The sequence below is a fragment of the Opisthocomus hoazin genome, chromosome 21 (genome assembly GCF_030867145.1).
Source record: "Opisthocomus hoazin isolate bOpiHoa1 chromosome 21, bOpiHoa1.hap1, whole genome shotgun sequence".
In the NCBI taxonomy this organism is placed as follows: Eukaryota; Metazoa; Chordata; class Aves; order Opisthocomiformes; family Opisthocomidae; genus Opisthocomus; species Opisthocomus hoazin.
The window spans coordinates 16593799-16614993 of NC_134434.1; the positions used below are offsets into that span (position 1 = coordinate 16593799).

The window sequence follows — 21195 nt, forward strand, 5'->3', positions numbered from 1 at the left end:
CGCGAAACAGCCGCTGGGCCAGGCATCCAGCGACACGCGTGCAGCGAGCCAGAGAAGCCCATTTCTGCACAGATGAGTGTGGAAACTGCAAACCAGAGCAGCACATCCACGTTTGCCAAGAGGAGAAGCTTAAGATGACTGTAAGCAGCACTGGAGAACAAACCGCCGAGAGGCAGGACTCGGAACACTGCTCCGAGCGAGCAGGATGCACCGCAGAGTCCAGCCGCGCCAGGCACAACGGCGTCAACAGTCGATACTTCAATTTGCTATCTGTTCATTGGTTTTGACTGAAGTGCTCTCCTAAAGCTGCAGTTTTAGTAAGGTATATTGACTCCAAATTTCCATTTCAAACAACAATTAGATTTCTGAAGGAAATCTTCCGTTTCAGCATTTTTCAAATTACCCTTCAAGTTTTCCCCCCCTTCCCTTCGGCACATTCTGTGAAAAAGCGGTGGGGGCTTACTCTTTGCTTTAGCTGACAAGAAGGGTTTTATACAAAGATGCCGCACACCCAGGTGTGCCAAGGGCCCTGCCCACGCCCGCACCACGAGGGGCAGCCGCAGCGGCCAGCTGCCCGCGCCAGCCCGGCCTCGGCCGCCGCGCCGCTGGAAGCGCGGCAGGAGCAGAGCGCGGCGTGCACCTGGCAGGCCACATGGCTCCGGGCTCCGGGGCACTGCGAGCGGCAGCAGGGACCTGCCAGCCTAGCTGCACCCCCAAAGAGACCACAGCTCATCTGATCATCAATACCGAACAACGCTCCCAGCATTTCCTACACAAAACCCACACCCGCGCGTCTCTGATGAGCACAAACGCTGCACAACGAGAACAGAACGACTAGGACTTAAAATACCATCCAGAAAGAGTAAAGGTAACGATTACAGGCTGCTGCTGAAGAACCAGCTTGCTTTCTGTTGACCTAGCTGCGTCAGATGCTTCATCAGCACTGGGATCTGCTGCATTTCTGGGAGAAATCGGACAAGATGGTGCTCACTGCAGATTGAGAGGTCTCCCTGAAAATAGCTCCTCCAAATTCTCTACCGCAGCACAGCCAAAGGCACGCAGCGGTAACGTGGTCTGCCTCCAGTCCAGCCCCTCCTGCGGGACAGCAGGCCCCCCACTCCCCGTATCTCAGAACGGATTGATTTAGAACTCTAAGGCTGGCAGGACAGACAAGCTTCTTGTCTCATTACCTGACATCATCAGGCTCGCTTGCTCCAGAGACATTTGCAGATATGCAACAGTAGAGAGGCAGCCTTATCAGCATTTCATTTTCAAAGGATGCAGCTAGGTCTACCAAACACGCTAAAAATAGAACGTGCTCAAAGCATTACTGCTCAGTTCCATCCAGGCAATTTGGCAAGTCTTGGAAATCCATGCAGCAGTATCACAATCAGAAAGGGACGAAGAAAAAAGCACTTACGCTGGAGCTCATATGTCTGACCACATCTCGAGGGACCACAGAGCGATCTTCAAGCTTCAGCTAAGGGGCGAGAGAGAGAGAGAGACTGAATTTAGTGACCCCAGATGATACCTAGTCAGAAATAATATGACAAATACAAATGCATGGTATGCCAGTCCTCTGGACTGAGAAGGTTTTCAGCAGAGGATGTGAAGGCACTTTCATACGCAGAGTTAACCCCCTTGGCACATTTGCAAAGCCCAATTGACAGATCTGAACCACAGCAACCAGGTGATCTGCCCACGACTGTGCTCGAAGTCAGCAGACACATCAAAAAGGGTGCAGACATTCCGACTCGTTCATCACTTCAAGCCTCCCCCTCCTCTTCCGCCACCTGCACCACACATCGCTTCCTACCCACGTCCAGCCTACATCCTATGGAAGCCAGAGGATGCAGGAAGACGCGCATCACACGACAGCTCTGCATCTCATCCTGCACGCTTTTCACCCAAGGTACCCCCAAGTATCTCTGGAAATCCTGTTTGGCCTGGAACATTTGAAGCAAGGTACTGTACAGCGAGAAGTCTCAGCTGGCAGGGGAACTGGTGCCAAATTCACTGCAGCAAGTACTTGCCTTGGTACAAAGAAGGAAAAGAAATGGCTGTGGCTGCACTCAGCAGCCCCCAGGTCCAGGCAGGTAAGAAAACGTCGATAAGAGCATGGATAAAGTCAAAGTCCTGCTCACACTCCAGCTCGAGCACTTGCTGGCAAACAGCTAGCGCTGGCAACAGACGATGCCGCCGGGCTGTCTCCCCATGTTCTACATCAGTTCACGCAGAGCTGCGGGCACAGGAGTCACTCCTGGTAAGGGGAGGTGTCACCGATGAACCCCGGTGACTGCTGCCCAGCTAACCGAGGCCATGCCCTTCACCGCGCTGTGCCAGCCACCTGCAGGCTACCTGCAGGCTACTTCATTAAGTGGTACCAGCAAGCTCCGAACTACGCAGTGCAGCTGCCATGGAACACACCAACGCTGAAATGCCACGAGGAATATCATCCTAACCACGCTGACAGGGAGCCACGAGACTGCACCCTGATCTCGGGCTTGCTCAGCCTCACAGTAACCCAGTTAAGATTTCCTTCTGCTGAGCAGGGAGAAGCCTCATCTCTGTTCCAGTGGTCAGGAACGTATTCGCATTGGTACGTCCTTCCGAGCCCCGCAGACACCCTACTCGCACCCCATGCGTGTCGGGAAGCACCATCTGAACGCGGAGTCAGGGACGGAGCCTCCTTCACATCTGTCAGGATCCACCTCTCCACTGCTGCTGCATCCGTTGCTTTTCCTCGTTGCGCCCCAGCCCGAAATCCACTGCACTTTGTCAGCATTTCACCCTAACCCACACCCTGGTTTACAGCCCGCTTTACTAAATCAGACGTAAATCTATAATCCAAGGACAGGATCCGGAATCAAACCAGAGCACCCGAGTACCTCCTGCCTTCCTGCCGGCGTGTTTCAGGAAGAGAGGAGGAGCGGCAGCCAGCCAGGCTTTTAGACCCAGCTCCCGGAGTCAGAACCCCACCAGAGTGGGAAACCTGAAGCCTCCCACAGCCCATTTCCAGACTGCAGAAGTGTTTTCATTGCCTCCCACATCCCACCGGGGTATACAGATAGACACCAATTTTCGTACAGCTTTCTAAAATTATTTGTTCAAACCAGCACTGTGCAGGCAGCCTCTTCACATCCAGCAGCCGGCCGCAACGCGCACGTTCCGGTCAGCGCCCGCGCGCGAGCAGCAGTCTGGGTATTCCACCCGGAGCTCTCTCGCTGCAGAGCTCCAAGCGTGCCACGCTTTCATTTCAACAGGCATCAGGGCAGCTTCACCTCCGACGCGTGGCGTTTAAATCGACGTCAACATGTCACTGAGCCATACTGCTCTGCTCTGTGTCAAACAGCAGCTGACGACCCCAGGCTGAGAAGACGACCCAACGACACCCGGTAGCAGCAGTATTTGTGTTTTAGTCAACTATGGTAGATCATAAAAGCTGTGAGTGAGCAGCTTTCCCATTTCGTGATCCTTCCTGAAAGATACAATCACGAATTCTTCCCAAAGCAAGGCATAAAACTTTCTCTGCAGGGGGACTACATCTAACCTATTTTCAGATCTCTTGATTTTTAAAGGCAGCACACCTATTTCGAGCTACATGTGCCAGACCCACCTGCCTCAGTTGCTAGGACTAGCAAGCCAAGTAGTAGGCAGAATGCCAGGATCAACAATAAATACTCAGCAGGTCTGTCATCACACAAGAGGCTCTCAAAACCCAGCCGAAACCCAACCAGAGGAAGCCAGAACGGCTGCTGATGAACACGTGACAGCTCAGTCGTTCCTCCCCTGGTCTCCCAGACCCAGAGCAATGCCATCACCAGCCCAAGGCCAGCCCCCACACTCAGTGGCGAGGGAACTCAGTGCTGGAGAAGCACTTTTAAAATAGGTACTTACAGCTCAGCTGCTATATTTACCTCTGCGAAAGTCAGTATTAGCATGACTAGTTTTCTGCTCTAGCCATGCGGCTTGATGGCTTGATAACAGCCCCAAGAACGAGAAATACCAGTTTTCCCGAGATGCCTTCAGCTAGTCCTGCACTCCTGCATGCCAAGCTGGGCTCAGCACCCTCCAAACGCCTCAAACGCAAGGCACATTTTGCATTGACTTCTTAAGAAATAAAAAGTCACATTTATGCACATTAAATAAGGCAAACACATGTTTTACCCAGGCAAAAAGGGACGCCCACCCGCAGCCAGGTACGTCGGTTAGTGCACAGACTGCAGAGGTGGCAGAACGGTCCCAGCACCCGTTTATTTCCTCCGCTGTCCCGATGCTCTCTCGGCGCTCGGCTCCGAGCCACCGCCCGAGCTCCACGGCAGGTCTGCCAGCCAGAAGGCACCAGCACACTCTGGAGAACACCCGCCACTCCACCAGGCCTGACGACGCTCTCATGCCACAGGCAGCAGGAGAGGCACAGAGATTTTCACCTTTGCACAGAGAACAAGCACCAAGGGGAGCACGCTCCCCTTCGCAGGGAGTCACTTCACCCCACCAGAAATAAGGCGGCCCTCAGGGCTCCCACCTGAGATGGGGCAGACGAGGAGAGAAGGACAGACACCGCTGTCTAGCTCGCGAGCATTAACTCATTAAGCCTTGGTAGCTTACTGCTTCAGACTACTTATTTGCTTTCCTCTAGCAGCAAGCTTGTTGTCTGAAGCAAAATCTTTGTGTGGTAAAGTGGATCCTCACTTCAGCAGCCGATTCAGCAGCCAGGTGTAGACATCCTTCGGCAGGGCTGGGCTGAACTCACACCGTAACGGTTTGGGTTTAACCCCTCGGCTCCGTAAGGCAAGCGGGAGCCATGCAGCCAGCTGTCCTCTCCAGAAGCCCCCTCTGGAGAAGAGACCAAACACAGCAAGCTTCTCTTGATGACCTGGACCGGCCACCAGCACCAAGCACTGCGACAGGTAACCACGCAGCGACTGCTGGTACAGCTCAGTGACCAACGACGGAGGAGTCGCGGAGGCCGCCACGGGGCAGCCGGCCCGGGCACCCCGACGGAGCCGCCAGCCCGGGCACCCCGACGGAGCCAGCGCTGGCAGTACTCAGCAGCGGCACAAACCTCTGGTCGCTACCTACGCATTCGAAAGCAGAGCTGGAATTCCTTGATTAGCTGCTCGGGTTTGCTTGGAACCTCCTTGGTACCCAACAGTGGACAAAAACACCTCGACACAGGCTCCAGCTACCAGTGCCCCCCCTCAACGCTTTATCCAACAGAGGGGACAAGACCAGGCTCACTGCCAGCACCTCCCTCCCCGCCCTGTCCGACGCAGCCCGCACGGGGCAGGAGTCTCAACATTTCAGTTCAGGAGAAATAGAAGGCGGCGACCCTCCCTGCCAGCAGCAGCCTTGGTTCGCTGCTGCCAGACTTCACTCCAAGGGGGCAATGTTGTCACAGGGGACAGCTTGGAACCAGCTGTCCCTCCCTCCCTCCCAGCACCCACCAGCAGAAGCTGGGGGACAGGCTCCACGGCAGCCGGGAACCCCAGTTGCAAGGCGGGATGCATCTACCTGCAGGCACGGGCGATGCACCAGCCTTCGGGCCCGGCTCCCTCGCCAGCTGTCGGAGGAGCCGACTGCTCCCGGGCCCGGCAGCAGAAACCCCCGCCTGGACAGCGGGGAGGATGGGAGAGCTCGTCACTGCCGCGTCACCGCCCAGGGCTGAGCCTCAGGTCACAGCTCCTTGGTCCGTGGTACCCAGCGACACACGGTCTTGGGCTCACACCTTGCCCCGGCAGCGGCCACGCTTTTACAGCTGCGTTTCTGCTCCGCTACCCAGCGATGCAGAGCCCACCCTGCGCGTGGAAGACGCCACCTGATCCAGCACAAAGCTTGCCAACACAGACTTCAAGGGTTTCAGTTCACACTCGGTCAGTGCTGTCTCATCTAACTGCAATGTCTGACCAGTGAAGAACAAAATTTGCTCAAGGGTGCTAGCGTGAGCCCACAGCCTCCACCTCCAACGCAGCCGCTGTGGTGATGAGAACACCCATTTCTATTCCAGATGCGTTCCAGATTTCATCCTCCAAAACAAGAGCCCTGGGAACAAGCACATAAGGATAGAGGAGAAAAAGCAGCACACACCCACCCTCCCCTGGTAACTGCTTATAAAAATGGGAATGCAAGGCACTGCAGAACAAAAGGAAGAAAGTGCAACGCTGGAGATGAAACTCTATACATTTCCCTGAACCGCTGTACGATGGTTGAGACATTTCTCCAACCAAAAGTCAGCAGGGAACTACCCATTCTGGGAGCTGCTGCTGCCCTTTGAGCTACGCAGGGACGCGGCTGGCCGAGGTCACCACAGCGAGGGAGGGCAGCCAGGCTGTGACCCGCACACGCTGCCGTGCCGCCGCGGCTCCTGCCGGGCTACTTCCCCGCCTCACGAGCCCCAGCACTGCCCGCACAAATCTTGGGTAACCGACCTCCTTCCAACCACTGCTCCCAGGCTCTCCTCCTACATTTGCAAACAAAAAAGTAAAAAAGAAAAAATGACTTGCCATTTCATAAAGTCTGTCTTGTAACAGGGACTGAGCTCTCTCAGAGGGACTAAGCAAGGACGCCTGAGGGGAAAAGCAACCCGTGATGCCTTTTGGCTGTATTACCCTGCTACGGTCTCCTTCTCAGCCAAGCCAAGGTATGACATGCAGAAAACACGTTTGTCTCTTCTGGGCAGATGTCTTGCGCTCCTCTTGGACAAAGGTCACGATGGAGGAGAGATGAACTGGGTATCTGCCTTCTGTTCAGGTTCAGCAGTTTGGATTTTAGTCTCAGGTACTGAGGGTTTTTTTAAACTGCACTGGAGAGTGCTCCTGGCAGGTCACCTGGCTGAAGGTGTTCTGGAGTTAAAAATTCACCCCCTACCCGGGACATCCCTCCAGGTCACCAACTCCGACTGCCAGTGTCCCACAGTCCCCATGTTAGTGGTTTCATTCTGAAGGGACAGCACCTACGCGTCAGACAAAGTTGTCACGGTAACCTGTCACATCAATGCTCAGAGGAAAAAGAAAAGCCACAGGTTCAGAGCAAACCGCAGGGCAAGCGGCCCGCTGCAGGTACAGGCAGCAAGGCACCACAGAGCCCTCCCAGCCCGGCCACGCTCAGAGGACGCCTCAGACCCCGCCACAGCTGAACCCAGGCACTGGCGATGCGAACAGAACGGGCGACGGGCGGGCTCCTCGCAGACCCCGGCGCGAGCCGGCCCCTCGCACCCGGCAGGCCACGTGCAGCCGGGCACCGTGCTCTGCACTTCCAGGCCTGCTTTCCAAACCCGCACGCTGCTCGGTCCCTTCTCCAACGGGGAAGCTGTGATTCAGGAACCTGCACCAGACAGCACTGGTGGTGACTGGGACTGCTGCAGGGCTCTTACTGGAGGTTAAGGGGAAACCTCCTTGCTACGTGAAGCGGCTTCTGGCCGCCACCAGCTCCAGCCCCAGGGAAAACCTCGCGGTGCTAACGGCTGCCGCGGGGCTGGCTGCGGGACAGGGGGAGCACGGCCAGCAGCAGCCAGCCCAAGCCAGCATCCCCCAACTGTTCTTGATTTATTTAACTAAGGTCCAGTTGCACCCCCAGATTCACTTCAGCTAAAACAGCAGTGTATCGATCATCTCAACACAAGCTGCTTTTAAACCCAAACGAGGTGTCTAACAGCAAGTCAGCTGCCCAAAAATAGTACGGATACAGTTAGATGACAAAGGTTCAGAAATTCAAAGACCCAGAAGATCTGAAGCCAAGATATTTTTAATATCATCTCGGTATCAACACTTTACCAGTGCCATCACGTACTACTCTCGCAAAAAAAAATATGTTCCACACACAAAGTTCACTTTGCTTGAAAGACTTCTGTTACACTGACCATATCGCACTGCACCCAAGTCGTCCAGAAAGCAGGAGGAGAGAGGAGAAAGCAGCAAGAGCAAAGAGTCCCAGGGCAGCTCAGCTTTGGTTCACGCTGAGCACACGTTGCCTCCCTTCCAAAAACCGGAGGTTTCCAACCACACTGGGTTTTATGGGGAAGGAAGATGGAGAATGGGGCAGAAGAAAGACTCCCAGAAACTTCAGACTCCAGAGAACGGAAATTCTACTACCCAGAAGAGCTGACCAACGAGCCAGACAACACAGAGTTTTAAAAACCACCCTGGAGGGATGCAGCTGCAAAACTGCGAGAATAAATCCTCCTCACCGACTGGCACAGCAGTTCTGCCCGTGCCAGCTCCTGGCTGCTCCCACACAGCAAGCACGTGTCGTCTGTGGCTCTCCCAGGCAAAAAGTTCAGAATCTGGTGGCGACGGGGGGCTGTGGAGACTCCCACGTCACTTCCCGGAGAATGACGCCCTTCCGGGACAAGGTCTCGGTGGGTGCGGATCACGCAGCAGACAGCGGAGTGGTGCGGTGCTCCCGCCAGTCACCGCTCCGCCACCAAACCCACGCCTTCAGAGGGGTTTGGGGTTTTCGCCGCTTTCCACTTTAACTTCAGCATTCTGCATTTTCATAATGTCATGGTATCGCTTGTCATCTCAAAGCACCCCAAGAATTACAAAAGGAGAAAATATCTAGAGTTACGTAGGAACTGCACTGGGAGATGGAAAAAAACGTTCAACGTGGCCTGTGTTAACCTAACTCTCGAAACCCTCGAGGGACTCCGGAACGCGCCGTTGCCCTTGGGGCTGGCCGAAGCAGGGGAAGGACAGCGAGCAGGGTATTTACTTCCAATGTTCAATGCAAAGAGTTCAAAACCTTGTTCGTGAGGCCATTCTGGGGAGTGCAAAACATGATTCTGCAACCGGTCCGGTTGGCGATTAACTTCAGCTGCAGGAAGAACAAAGCAGGAGTAGGCAGGGATGTGCTAAAATGCTCCCCAAAAGTGAAATAAATGCTTTAAAGGCCTTCACAGAAGCCAAGATGAAATCAGGACAGCTTTGTAGCGCACGCAGCGCTACCTGCGGGCAGCGGCCTCATAACCTACTGCAGTTCTTACGTCCACGCGACCAACAGCTCTGCATCTGCCGCTCACCCAGACCCCAGCACAGCCACAACCAGCAGCACAAACCAGGAGCCACCACTAAACCCGCCCCAAACAGCGCCTGTCACCAGCAGACTGCTGTGGATTTGATTGTACAGTGTGGACACAACACTTTCCCACCACAAGGAAAAGACATGACCTAAGGCAGGATTTCCCAGTTTAGCTCATGAAGATCCCATTGCTGGTAGGGAAGAAGACAGCAGCTTCCACCCCAGGCCATCACACCCTGCTCTAAGCTAAATCTGCCTTCACTAGCTGAATATCTACAACAGTTTTAAAGCCCTTGTACTAAGGGGAGATGAATTTTCATCAAATTACACCCCAACTGGTGACTGCACTGTCAGAGACAGGCAGCACCCGCGATCTTCTCGGGAGCCGTTGAGGGAAGCCCCGGCGGGCAGGGAAGCCTCTGCAACACCCGCAGGAGACCCAGCAGTCTGACCGACGAGACAAATCACCGGCACCGCGTCCCTCTCCCCTCTCAGCCCCGCTCGTGGGGCAGGAAGGCTTCTTACACAGGCAGCTTCAAAACCCAGCGGCGTCACGGGTTCTGATCGCCTCCCAACAGAGCAAGTGTCCCCAGGGACCTGCGGCTCTCCGAGGGCACGGACAGCTCTTGCGTTTGGCTGCAGGACATCTCACGGAGACACGGAAACCTGAAGTTGTGCCACTCAGCCGAGTTCCTTCCCACCTCAGGCTGAAGCTCCCCGAGCCTCCCCTACCTATAGATCTACCCGAAACGGACTTGTAGCTCCTCTGGTCTATGTCTGCATTTCTAAGCACCCTACCTGTTGGGGTTCCCCCCCCCCCCCCGTTATTTTTGGGTAGTAAAGGTCTTTGGTGGCAGAACACCTCTCCACCCTCTGTAGGTACAAGAGTCCTTCTGCAGCACAGTTCTGGTCCTTCACTCACAGCCCTATGCTGCGGCATCTTCCATCCCTCCCAGCACACCCCACCTTTGAGCCTTCTGGCCAAAAGACACTAAAAGGCTCTACTTTCCTTTTCCAAGAAGTGGAATTTGGCTAAAAAGTCTGAACAAATCATTAGATACAACAAAAACCCAGTTTAATTATAATGTGGGTAAACGCTGTGCTTTGGAGCAGAGGAATCTCTATGCTCCAACATCAATCTTTCGCTTCGCAAAAGTAAATCTTTTACTCAGAATTCCCTTGTCCGAGACTGTCAAAACATGATTTACTATGCTGGCAACGAATCACTTCTGCAGCTCTGCAAATTTACACGGCATTTTGCAAAACACTGCGAGACAGATGCCCCGGCCCGGTGAACACCCCAATCGCAAGAGGAAGACCCAGTGCCCCGGCCGTAAGCCACCAGCAGACGACACGGCGACAGGAAGGCTGCCGGGCTCCGGCAGGAAAGGCAGCTGGTCCGGAGCGTCTCCCAGCAGACGGAGCAGCGCGGCTGGGAGAGGGGAGGATCCCAGAGGCAGCACCAGCAGAGCTGCACAGACCCAGCCTGCTCCCCACCCCGCTTGGAAGGAGAACCCCAGCTACAGCAGCTCTCAGCTCATCAGCACCCTCGCCCCACATTGCTACGTCGTGCGTAAGAGCTGAGCAACCAGCACTCCTGACAGCAGGGAACCCACTCCCCCGTGAGCCTGGGTTAGGTGCCTGAAGAGGGGGCAAAGCGGCGAGGACAACCTGGTGCCCGAAGGAAGAGGGCCTCCAGAAACCTACTGAGCTTTCCAGACTCCACAGGCAGGAACCATCTTCCGTGCAATTTGGAAGAGTTACAGAAAAGTTTGACTTTGTCCAACCTTGTCATCAAGTGCTGCTGGATTATTTGTTCAAACCTGGTTACAGCCCACAGAGTCACTCACACCAAGCAGTAACCAAGCCTTTCCACCCAGGAACGCAAAGCAATCCCAACGTGTGCAAAAAAGGGCCACAAAACTTTAGAGGAGACCCGAAAAACAATTCAGAAAGAATGAACCTAATAATGATGCTCAGCATAAAGACATGTAAGGCTTAAAAATACAGGGCTACAACTACAAAATATGGAAAGATCTTGTCAGAGAAGATTTACTGACTAGCCAGTCTAGCAGCAAGCCACTTAGTCCTCTGGGGAATCTTTCAAAGATGTCCCCAATTAGAGGATTTAATCTAATCGGGGGACTTTTCTTCTCAGCAGCAGTTCATAGTAAAAGATACGACCCTCCCTCCTCGCTGTTTACACCTCTCACTTCATGTACGCCGTTTTCTGGGTATAGCCATTCTGGGAAAATCAGTTGCTCAACAGAAAAGACAAGAGAAGCCTAAAGGATATTCTCCAGGCGCAATGTCCTAACAGCACGGATTATCACCAGACACCCCCTCCTCCCGTTTTCTTCTGGTAAGATGGCCGATCAAAAGCAACCCTATCCTACTCCCCCCGCCTCGGAACGCGAGAAGCTTGCCAAGAGCAGTGCTCTTTCGCACCAGACAGAAAAACCCACGCCGGGCCGCACAGCAAAGCGGACAGCGCTGTGCCTCCACGCCAGCCAACGCTTCTCGCCGGCCCTCGGTAACGCCTCGGCTGAACCACAGGTCAGAGCGAGCAATCCCCACCAAGGCGAGCGTGGCCGCGGGGAGCAGGCGCCCAGCCCAGCTTGTAGAGGCTCCCAGTTCCAACAAGCCCTTAGTGGAAACCGTGGTGAGTGCCTGCCCATCCAGGGTGAAAGCAATGGTTGTGTGGACCTTTTTGGCAACGTCCAACAAGGTCTAAGTGAGATGCAGATGACTGCCAGAAGAGACTCCCCCAAGGAGAAGCTCACCTGGGTGCTAACACCAACCCGTGTGACTGGGAGAAGCCCATTTCAGCCCCCGGTTCAGAATCCTGGGGTTCCCAAGGGCCCACTGTTTCAGCTTGCTAATTCAGCTGTGCTCCTCCCTGTGTGCAAACAGAGTCTGTCCAGCAGCTCTTGCAGCCACCCGAAGCAAAAGGATTCCTCAAATTGCTGCCCTGGGAAGGAGACGGCAGTTACTACACGACAGGTTTTCCACCTTCCTGCTGGACCGCGCTGAGTTCCCAGCCGGGCAGCACCAGCGCTGCAGGAATTCGTCCCTCCCCCTCTGAGCGGCATTCGGGGCACGCTGCCAGGCCTGGAGGGAAGAGCGGGGCTGCTCCGGCCTCCATCGGCCTCTCCAGAGGATGAGGAGGATGCTGCGAGGAGATCTGAGCGACTGCTGCTGACCGGCTGGCTTCTGAGGCACGGTGAGCGCGCTGCCTTCCACCCCTTCGGGAGCGGGACCTAGGAGTGCCATCCATCAGCAACCTTCTGTGCTGCCCTCCTGGAGCCAGCCAGGGACGGCTCTTCTGCCGAGCCAACACCGGGCTGTGCCAGCTCGGCAGGAACCCTGCGCCAGGAACGCAGCGGCCCCTCTCCCTCGCAGCCAGGTCAGCAGCGTGCAGGAGGAACCCACGCCCAGCTCGCAGCAGAAATCCACCCGGCAAAAACTGCCAGGGAACAACACGAGGGAGAGGTACCAACAGAGAATCACTGTGTCTGCTTCCCAGCTGGTCAGCTCATACGCTGCCGCTGTGAATACAAACCAGCCGTTTAAACTGGCCTCTAACTGTCCAGTTATTCAGAGACACCGTAACCTGCAAGCAGATTTAAGACGGCGGGCAAGTAGGAGGGAAAGCGCAGTTAAGATGCCTTCACAAGACGCACGCACTGGTGCTTTGCGAGTCTCACAGCCTGCGACCTCCAGCAACGCTGCCTCTCCCAGCCACCCCAGACGTGTGCAGAGGAAGGGAGCCCCCGGGTGCCTCACGCTTCGGGGCACCACTCTTTCTTGCTCCAGTTTTTGGACCGGTTCAAAAATTAAACCCACAACATCTGGGTCTACCCCAGTCGTTCACAGCCTCTGTGCACATGGAGGCAGCTGAGCAGCACTGTTATAAAGCTGCTTAAAATTCTGGCCACAGCCGGAGCTCCTCGACGGGACGCGGGAGCTGACACAGCGTGGTCAGCGCAATGCATCCCCTCCACGACCACCCTCACAGGAGCCCCTTCCCCCCCCAGACAGTAATGCTTCTCAATTGCTGCCATTTTCTCTCCCAGGAGAGAGGGAAAATATCCGCCTATTACCCTTACAACCCCAGCGTGCCAGTTTTGGTTCATGCATGAGACCAATGCAAGTCCAGCCGGAGGTCAGACCGCTTTCGGGGACTGAATCCAGACCCACCTTCACCACAAAACTCCCTCACACTCAGCCATGTCTGGACACAAAGCACAGCACTGCCACCACGCCAAAACACTCGCCTAGGTCTAGGAACTGTAGCAAGTTTAATAAACTTGAGCAGCATTATTTTATCAAGTACAGAATCTCCTTAGAGGAGACAAAGAAAGGGAAAAAAAAGCACATAAATAGCTGCAGCTGGAAGCCCAGCGAATGCTGTGTCACGCTATGCTCCCCAGCCAGCTCCGGGCAGCGAGTGAACCCGAGGAAGAACTTCCTCCCTCTGAGGGTGCCGGAGCCCTGGCCCAGGCTGCCCAGGGAGGCTGTGGAGTCTCCTTCTCTGGAGATATTCCAGCCCCCCTGGCCGCGGTGCTGTGCAGCCTGCTCTGGGTGACCCTGCTTGGGCAGGGGGTTGGGCTGGGGGACCCACAGAGGGCCCTGCCGACCCCTGCCATGCTGGGATTCTGTGAGTGCACGGAGCTGATCGGTCTCTCTCGGAGCTTCCACCCGGTGAGACATTCTTGGTCCACCTCACAGGCAGAACCCACTCCCCAAACACCCCACGGCAGTGCCTCGCCGCTCCCGCACCCGAGGAACGCTGCACGGACAGCCCGGCCGGCTGCAGCCCCAGGAGAAGAGGCAGAGCAGCGCGCTCCATGAAGGGGACCAGGACACGGGTGAACTTGCCAGCTCAGCTGGGAAGCACAGGGCGGCTCAGGCTGGAGGGGGCAGCTTCCACAGCTAGCGACTGGGAGCGCTCAGGGAACGCTGGAATTTTGCTCCCCAGGCAGCGGGTATCAGTGCCTCCTCGCCGGGATGCGCCAGGGCAGAGGCGCAGGGTCACCTCCCCAGCCCCTCCTCGCACGGGGCGAAGGCCAGGGCTGTTTTCAGAGGGGCAATGGCTAACGCCAGCTGCAAGACACCGCAAGTGATCTGCAAAGGCTTTCTGTTCAACAGCGTGCCTGCTGAACCAGCTGTACCCACAGTTCAGTCAGATATTGGTTTAAAATAAAAATCAAAACCAGTTCAAGCAGCCACCGGAACGCTACGGAGAATCCGCCCAACGTCCAGCGGCAGCCAGGGTACCCGTGCACGCGCTCCCCGCTCCCCCCGCTCACGCTGCGGGCAGGGCGAGTGCCGCTGGGGCAGCGCAGCACAGCTGCACAGCGCCCAAAACGCTCTCTGCAGCAGTGCCAGCTGTCCTGCCCCCACGCAAGCGCTGCACCGGCCATTACCAAAGGAAGGAGCCGCCCCTGCTGAAGCCACACACCGGGCTACAGGAGCCCAGCTATTTAGCGACTGCATTTCCGCAGCCCCTGCGCCGTTCTGCGCCTTCTCATTCACCGGGCGAACTCATCACCCGCAGAATGGCTGGGGGAGAGGACAGCATCTCCCGGCCAGAGCAGGCTTAATTCATCACCTCCTGTTTGTGCATTCTGTAATACAAAAGCCACCAACCTTCAGTCCCCTTCAGTAATTCTGAGGAGATCTCGCCAGGCCTGGGGACAGCGATGATGCGATAGGGACAGAAGCGTGAAAGCCCTTCAGAGTCCGGCTCTGCACTCCTGGAGCAAAGCAGCAAGCCCGGTGGACTGACTTCTCCCCCTTACACCTCAGCCAAAGCTGTCAACATTGTATTTCAAACCCACCCAGTGCAATCATACAACACTACTGCCTCATTCTGCCCTCAGGTGTTTTCTGGGCTGACTCACCCACCACAAGCTCTCCAGATTTGTGCCAGCAGCCTAAGCCAGCGCAGCATCCGGGCAGCAGAGCACCCAACGCCTGCAGGCAAACACCGCCCTCCTCTCCGCGTTACTCCGCAGGTGTCCACTCAGTTATTCAGCAGCACATTTGCTGTGACAATAATTCAAGATTATAGCTTGGGGAACCTTTTCTCCCCATGTCCCTTCCCTGGCAACCAAAAAGCACATATCTAGATGTACAAGTAAACACTTCCAGCAATGGCACAGAAGCCAGAGGAGCAACAAAGCCAGATGCTGCCCCGTTTCGTAGGAAGCACGCACAGTTCCCATTCTAAACCTGCTGCCATCAGATGATTACGTACCTGCCTGTAAACAGGTTTCAAGGGCAAAATCCTTTCTACCTGCGTTAATCTATGCCAGCCTGGTTTTTCCTCCGGACATAGCCTACAGACAACAGTAAACTTCTTGCAGGAACACATCCGTCTGCTCCTCGACTCTGCAGACGCTCTGCAGCACGGCACAGCCCAGCAGCCGCACAGCAATCACACATCACTAGGAAAACCCACTTCCCGAGATGCTCAAATCCAGTTTTCGAGAATGGCTTTGGCATTTAGGAGTCCCGGCATCAGAAGAGTCCCCAGGGGAGCAACACACTTCTAGGCCAAGCAGCAAACCGTGAAATCTTCCATTTTTAATGAGAGGAGTGTCTCGGAGAAACCTGCAGCCGCCCCTTCACTAAAAATGTTTCTAAAAGGTCACCTCGCACAGGCAAGCCAAGGGAGGCCGACTGTCAACAGAACTCACCTCAGAGCTGATCATCTTCCCACAAAAGTCAAAGACCAAACTATCAGAATTTTCCTAACTGGGTTTCCAAATGGTGTTGAGGGATGCTTTGCTGCACGCAGGTCAGCAGGCTGCTCCTAGCCGGTCTTCCAAGAAGCCTTCTCTGAAGCTGTACAGCTGGAACACGCCAAACAGCAGACAGTGACATCGGCTGTGAGACATTTCAGCCCAGAACTGGTTCCAAAAGACGCTCAGGTGACATCGGGGCATGTCACCTTTGACCCCGCAGCTCTGCCAAGTGCTGCACACCTACAAGCACATCTGTGCCCCCCTCCCCTTCCCACCCCCCGGGCCCCGCCAGCTCAGCCTCAGGTGAGGTCTGCCATCTCCAGCACCTTCGCGGCCCCTCTCCGGGGCAGCCTGCCTGGACGCAGGCAGCTCTGCTGAGGGTGCCCCGGGAGGCAGCACGAGCCAGCAGCCGCCTGTCTGTCCACAGGCAGCAGCTCGGCCCCCACGGACACACAGCCAGGCTGCTCAGCAAGAGGGGGTTCCCCCCCCCCTTTAAAAAAGCCGTCACGTTTCAGAGCAGAAAGGCACCAGGTTCCTAGCACAGCTGCAGCACCGACTCTCGCATTGTACCTGTGCTAACAGCACCTTGGGAATATCTCAACGAAGGAGAAAAAGCGCTCAGGACAAATGGCACAGCGAACCCGTTACGATGGCACCGATCCCCGGCCCCGCACCGGCGTGACGCCAGCTGTGTGCTTCGCACATCTGGACGCCTTCGCCTCTACACACCACAGAAGAACAACAGCCTGGTGAACAACTGATCTATAGCCCCGTCCACGAAACACATTTTACCTCCTCGAAGCAAGCCAGTTCTCCTCGACGGAGGCCCACGTTGCCTGGAACTGTAACTCGCTTCGGCCCGCTTCCGAAAACGACCTCCTCCTCGGACACATCGCTGCGCACATACGCAGTAGGAGAGCGCGCATTTCGCTTTAACATCAGACTTTGTTATGTGCCATATACACAACACGTTCTCCGCTTTAATGACTTCAGTTACAGCAGAGGGATTTCAGCCCATCACACCCCCAGTGAAACACCGAGCCACACACACCATCAGAGCAGGTTTGCAAGCACCACGCACACACCCTGGCCAGGCGACGCGGAGCGCTGCCTCCACCTCTGCCGCCCGGCCCCAGCAAACCGGAGGCTAACGGAGCGTGGCCGTCACCAGCACTGCCCTGAAAACCCTCCAAAGGGGGACGACGCCGCGGGCAGTAACGACTGGACAGCAGATTTCAGAGTCCCTGCAAAGCCCCGTGGCACGGACGGCATTAGCATGCCCGTAAGGAGAACCGCTCCGAGGTGCGGAGCCCCAGCCGTGGTCTGGGAAGGGTCCGTGGGCTGACAAGCCTTAGGCTACATTATACGGGCTGCCACTCCTAATCAGTCACACAAACTCCCTTAAAACTGCCCCTGCTTATTAATTGCCACTGTGTACTCCTCAGATGTGGCAGGCTCCCGAAAAGGCTGCGTAACTCCAGCAGCGACTCCAGCCAAGTCAGACCAGCCGCTACCAGGACACTCCAACACTTACAGCAGTGATTTCAACTGAGAAGATTCTCCAGCCTTGCAAGGTATGTGTAGGCAAAGGTACTGCTTCCCCAGCCTCTGCAAGGCAGCCAGCGCTGGGGCTCAACATTGCAGCCATGGAAAACCAGGGGCACCATTAAATAGCGGGCAGCAACACGCCAAGAACGCGGCACTTCTCCATTTGAAGAGGTATACTCTGCATACACTCAAGTATTTACTCAGTCTACTGTCAAGATTAAAAAGTGTGTTAAGTATACAGAAAAAGCAGCAAAAGGGACACTTGTGCTGTGACTACATAATGACACACTGTGTTCTTACCAGAAACTGAAGAATCCAGAAAGCACCCAACGCAGCAGAATCCTGTAGCGCAAGTTCCTCGACCACCAACATCCGCAGGACACAACCACCAGCCTCAGACTCACTGCCAACCCACATCTGTTGGTCTCTGCCAGATGTTTTTTTTTTTTATATACCCCTTATCAGGTGTGCGCTAGGAGATCTGCTGCGTGTTACGACCCGCGCCTTGGCAGCAAGCGCAGAGCACCCCCTTCTCCGTGCAGAGCTTCCATCCCACTTCATTCATCTGTCCAGACTCCTTTCTCATTGCCCTGGAGCTACGTGCCTGGCTCCGACGGCCGTGCATCCAACCTTACCTTCATCGTATCAGGTACTCAGCAGTGCCTCACACCTTGCTGCTCTTCTCCCTTACCCTCGCCTTGAGCGCTGGAGGCTGAGAACATGGACTTGGACAGAGACCACAGGGCAAACAGGAGGCTGTGCTGGTCAGGATGCCAGCCCTTGAGCCCCAAGAATCACATGGGCCCGGCATTTAGTAGGGCTGAAGCTGCTACTTAATTAGGTTTGCTTAATGAGTCATATTAAACAGCGTATATGTGAGAACAGGTTTTCCATTAGTGAGGACCTCACTGGATTATCTAGGTGAAATGCTGCCGTTACAATGCAGTCTTTTTTCATTTCATACACTTAACCATGACCTACATTCCTCTGCTCGAAGGAGGCCCGTCTCCAGAGGGAATGTGCCTGTTTAATCAGCTCCAGCATTGTCTCAGGGTTCAGCAGGGATGGATGGAGTGGCCTCATGCCTCTTCAGATAGCACGCAGCTTACAGAAGCTCCAGGAGAGTGGTAGAAACACCATCAGGTTCAAATAAGGGCAGGCAGTATGCGCAGCCCGACCGGCCCGGCCCCCTCCGCTCCAGAGACCGCCGGGACTGACGAACACTGAAGCCTCCACGTGCCCGGCCAGCCGGTTCTGGGCAAGGGGTTGTCTCCCACTGAAACCGCAGTCACCATCAAGTTTGAGGAGGAAGACCAAGCCAGGAGAAGGCTTTGGGACAGTCAGCAACCCCGACTCTTGTCTCCCCAGGAGTGAGCCTGTGGGCCATTTGCAGACTCGCTGGCTGCACCAGCGCACAAACCGGGAGCAGCGACTCACACGTAAGGACTGCACCTCACCCTTGTTTCCCCAAAAGCTTTGGGAAATGCAGACTGCTTCCAAGACACAGCCTTTCCTCTCCACTAACACAGAGCCAGCACGAAACAACCTCCCAGAACACCCAACATGTCCTCCCCCACCCCACGAAACCCCCCAGACCCAAAAGGAGCCACAGAAGGCACGAAGGCATGGGTGTGGAGGTGCTGGGGCAGGGTGTCCAGGGAGCCAGGCCCGTTCCGCAGGGCCCCAGCCGAGCTGGAGGGCTCTGCCCCGGCACAGCCTGCCCACGCCGAGGTCCAGGGCTGCCACACCGACCGAGCAGGGCTGGAGAGCCGCGACAGAACGCCACACCTCACCCCCACAGCCTTTGGCAAACTCTGATTCAGCCAAGGCATTCTCCCCACCGGGAAGGGGTTCAGGTTTACACTTTTTCAAACCCGTATCAATTTTAGAGATTTAAAAAACCCAAACCCCTGTTTTTACAAGCTAACCCACATCGTTTTTCTGCCCCCTCCATCACCACCAGCAACAGAGATCCCCGACACCTCTGCAGGCTGTTAGCTTTGCTGCTGCACGATGCAGAACAGGATACGCCCAAGGCTGCAAAGCTCACCACGCCTGACAGCGGTAAAAATAACTCGGGCTTTGGTATATTAAGCAGTTAAGCTCAGGAGGTGCACAGGGACTCTGCATACAATAAGCTGACAAAGTGATTGTGTTGCGCAGAAATAGGTCTCAGATTGAAGCAGATGAGATCACCATGGGCGTGGTAGGAAAGCCACAGACAAAACCCCCACGATTTTCCCTTTTGTTCACATCACCCCGAACACAACAGGCGAAGGAGAGACCAGGCTCGCAGCTCCCTGCACGGGAAGGGGACCAGCAGCAGCCCGCTCCTCCGCCACCCCGTGACCTCCCCTCCCGCGCCCAGCCCGCTCCTCTGCCACCCTGTGACCTCCCCTCCCGCGCCCAGCCCGCTCCTCCGCCACCCCGTGACCTCCCCTCCCGCGCCCAGGCCAGGGGCGGCCGTGTCGAGACCCTCGCCTGCGTAAGGCAGCTCCGGCAGCTCGGTCGCAGCCGGACCCCGGCACCAGACAGACTCAAGCCCTGCATGCAGCAGAGCCACCGCTCCTACCCTGTCCCGCTCCCTCGCTGCGGCACCGGCACTTCTCCAGCCCCTGGTGCCGCTCTGCATAGCGTCTTCCCTCAAACCTGTCCATCCCACGTGCCAAGCTTGGGGGAACGAAACGGAGATCCCCAGCTCAGCCGTGCGCAAGCAGGCGCTTCCACACCGCGCTCCACCAGAGCACGACGGTCACGGCAAGAAGGCAAGGGATGGAGAGGCGAACTCTGCTCGTCTTCCTCCTCTCCTCTCGCAGCCCTTTGCAGAACTGCCATCTCCCTCGCCATTTTCAAGCAGTTTGTTTCCAGATCTCAGCCAGACAAACATGACCTGGGAGTACAAAGCCACTAACTACCTGCTTCCAGCCCAGAGCCCACGCAGCTGGAGGAGGCAGGACAAGCAGCGTTTCCAAAGGCTCCCACCCACGAGGGACTGCCTTCCCACAGAGCCGCTGCTCTCTACACACCAAGAAAGAACCAGTCTCCCTGAAAACCCGCGCAGAAGGGCTCCCGGAGCCTGCTGCCTGCATCCTCCCGGGCCCCTGCACACACCGCCCCGCTGTAAACTGACCTCATCGCCTTACTTCTGTCAGCAGCCAGGCTTCAGAACAAGATAAGGTTACTCTTAACAATTACCTAAAAATATTAAGAGCCCATAGTGGAACACTTACCTGTTTAGAAGCAAAGTTTAACCCCAAGCTTTCAGGGAAACTTAAGCCAACGTTTACATTTAACCTGAAACGTGACAAGCAGGGTGTCCCTTCCCAGCCCTGACCAGCAGTCACCCAAACACCAGGCCCCTCCGAACCCCTCCCCTGCCCGCAAGGGTGGCCTTGACAGCTGGTTTGTACTGAAGTACAGCAACAATTAGCAAACTATCCATCGAGTAACAGACCACTCTACAGCTCTCCGCATTTTCAACCCAAGAGCAGAGGCAAACGTCACCTTTCTGGGAGAAACGATCCTAAGGGAGCTCCCCTCACCGCCCCGGCCTCCGCACCCCTGGGGACGGACGGAGCCTCCAGCTGTATCCTTACCACCCTCCTGCCTCCCACGGACAACGCACACATTTTGTTCCAGCCCAGATTCCAAGTTCTCCCTAGCCAGGCTGTGACGGCAGTCATTCACCCGGTGGCGTGGCACATGCTTGAGGCTCCCGCCGCAGCCGCCTTCCAGAACCTCTTCGGGATTATACCGGCCCCGCAGCTACACCCCCGCAGGCACCAGCACGGAACCTCCCGGACAGGCACCAGCAGGACAACGCAGAGCTAACTTCCATGGGGTCTGAGTGTTAGAGATTGTTACCAATACCTTACTAGCT

The 21195-nt window shown here is 55.9% G+C and overlaps 1 protein-coding gene across 1 annotated transcript in view; it reads right to left on the minus strand.

Moving 5' to 3' along the window:
* Window positions 1–21195, minus strand: part of UBE2O (ubiquitin conjugating enzyme E2 O) — a 66609-nt gene that overhangs the window by 30709 nt on the left and 14705 nt on the right. The window contains exon 2 of the mRNA XM_075440691.1: window positions 1421–1480. Coding sequence (XP_075296806.1) covers window positions 1421–1480 — 60 coding nt within the window. The remainder of the gene's footprint in view (window positions 1–1420; window positions 1481–21195) is intronic.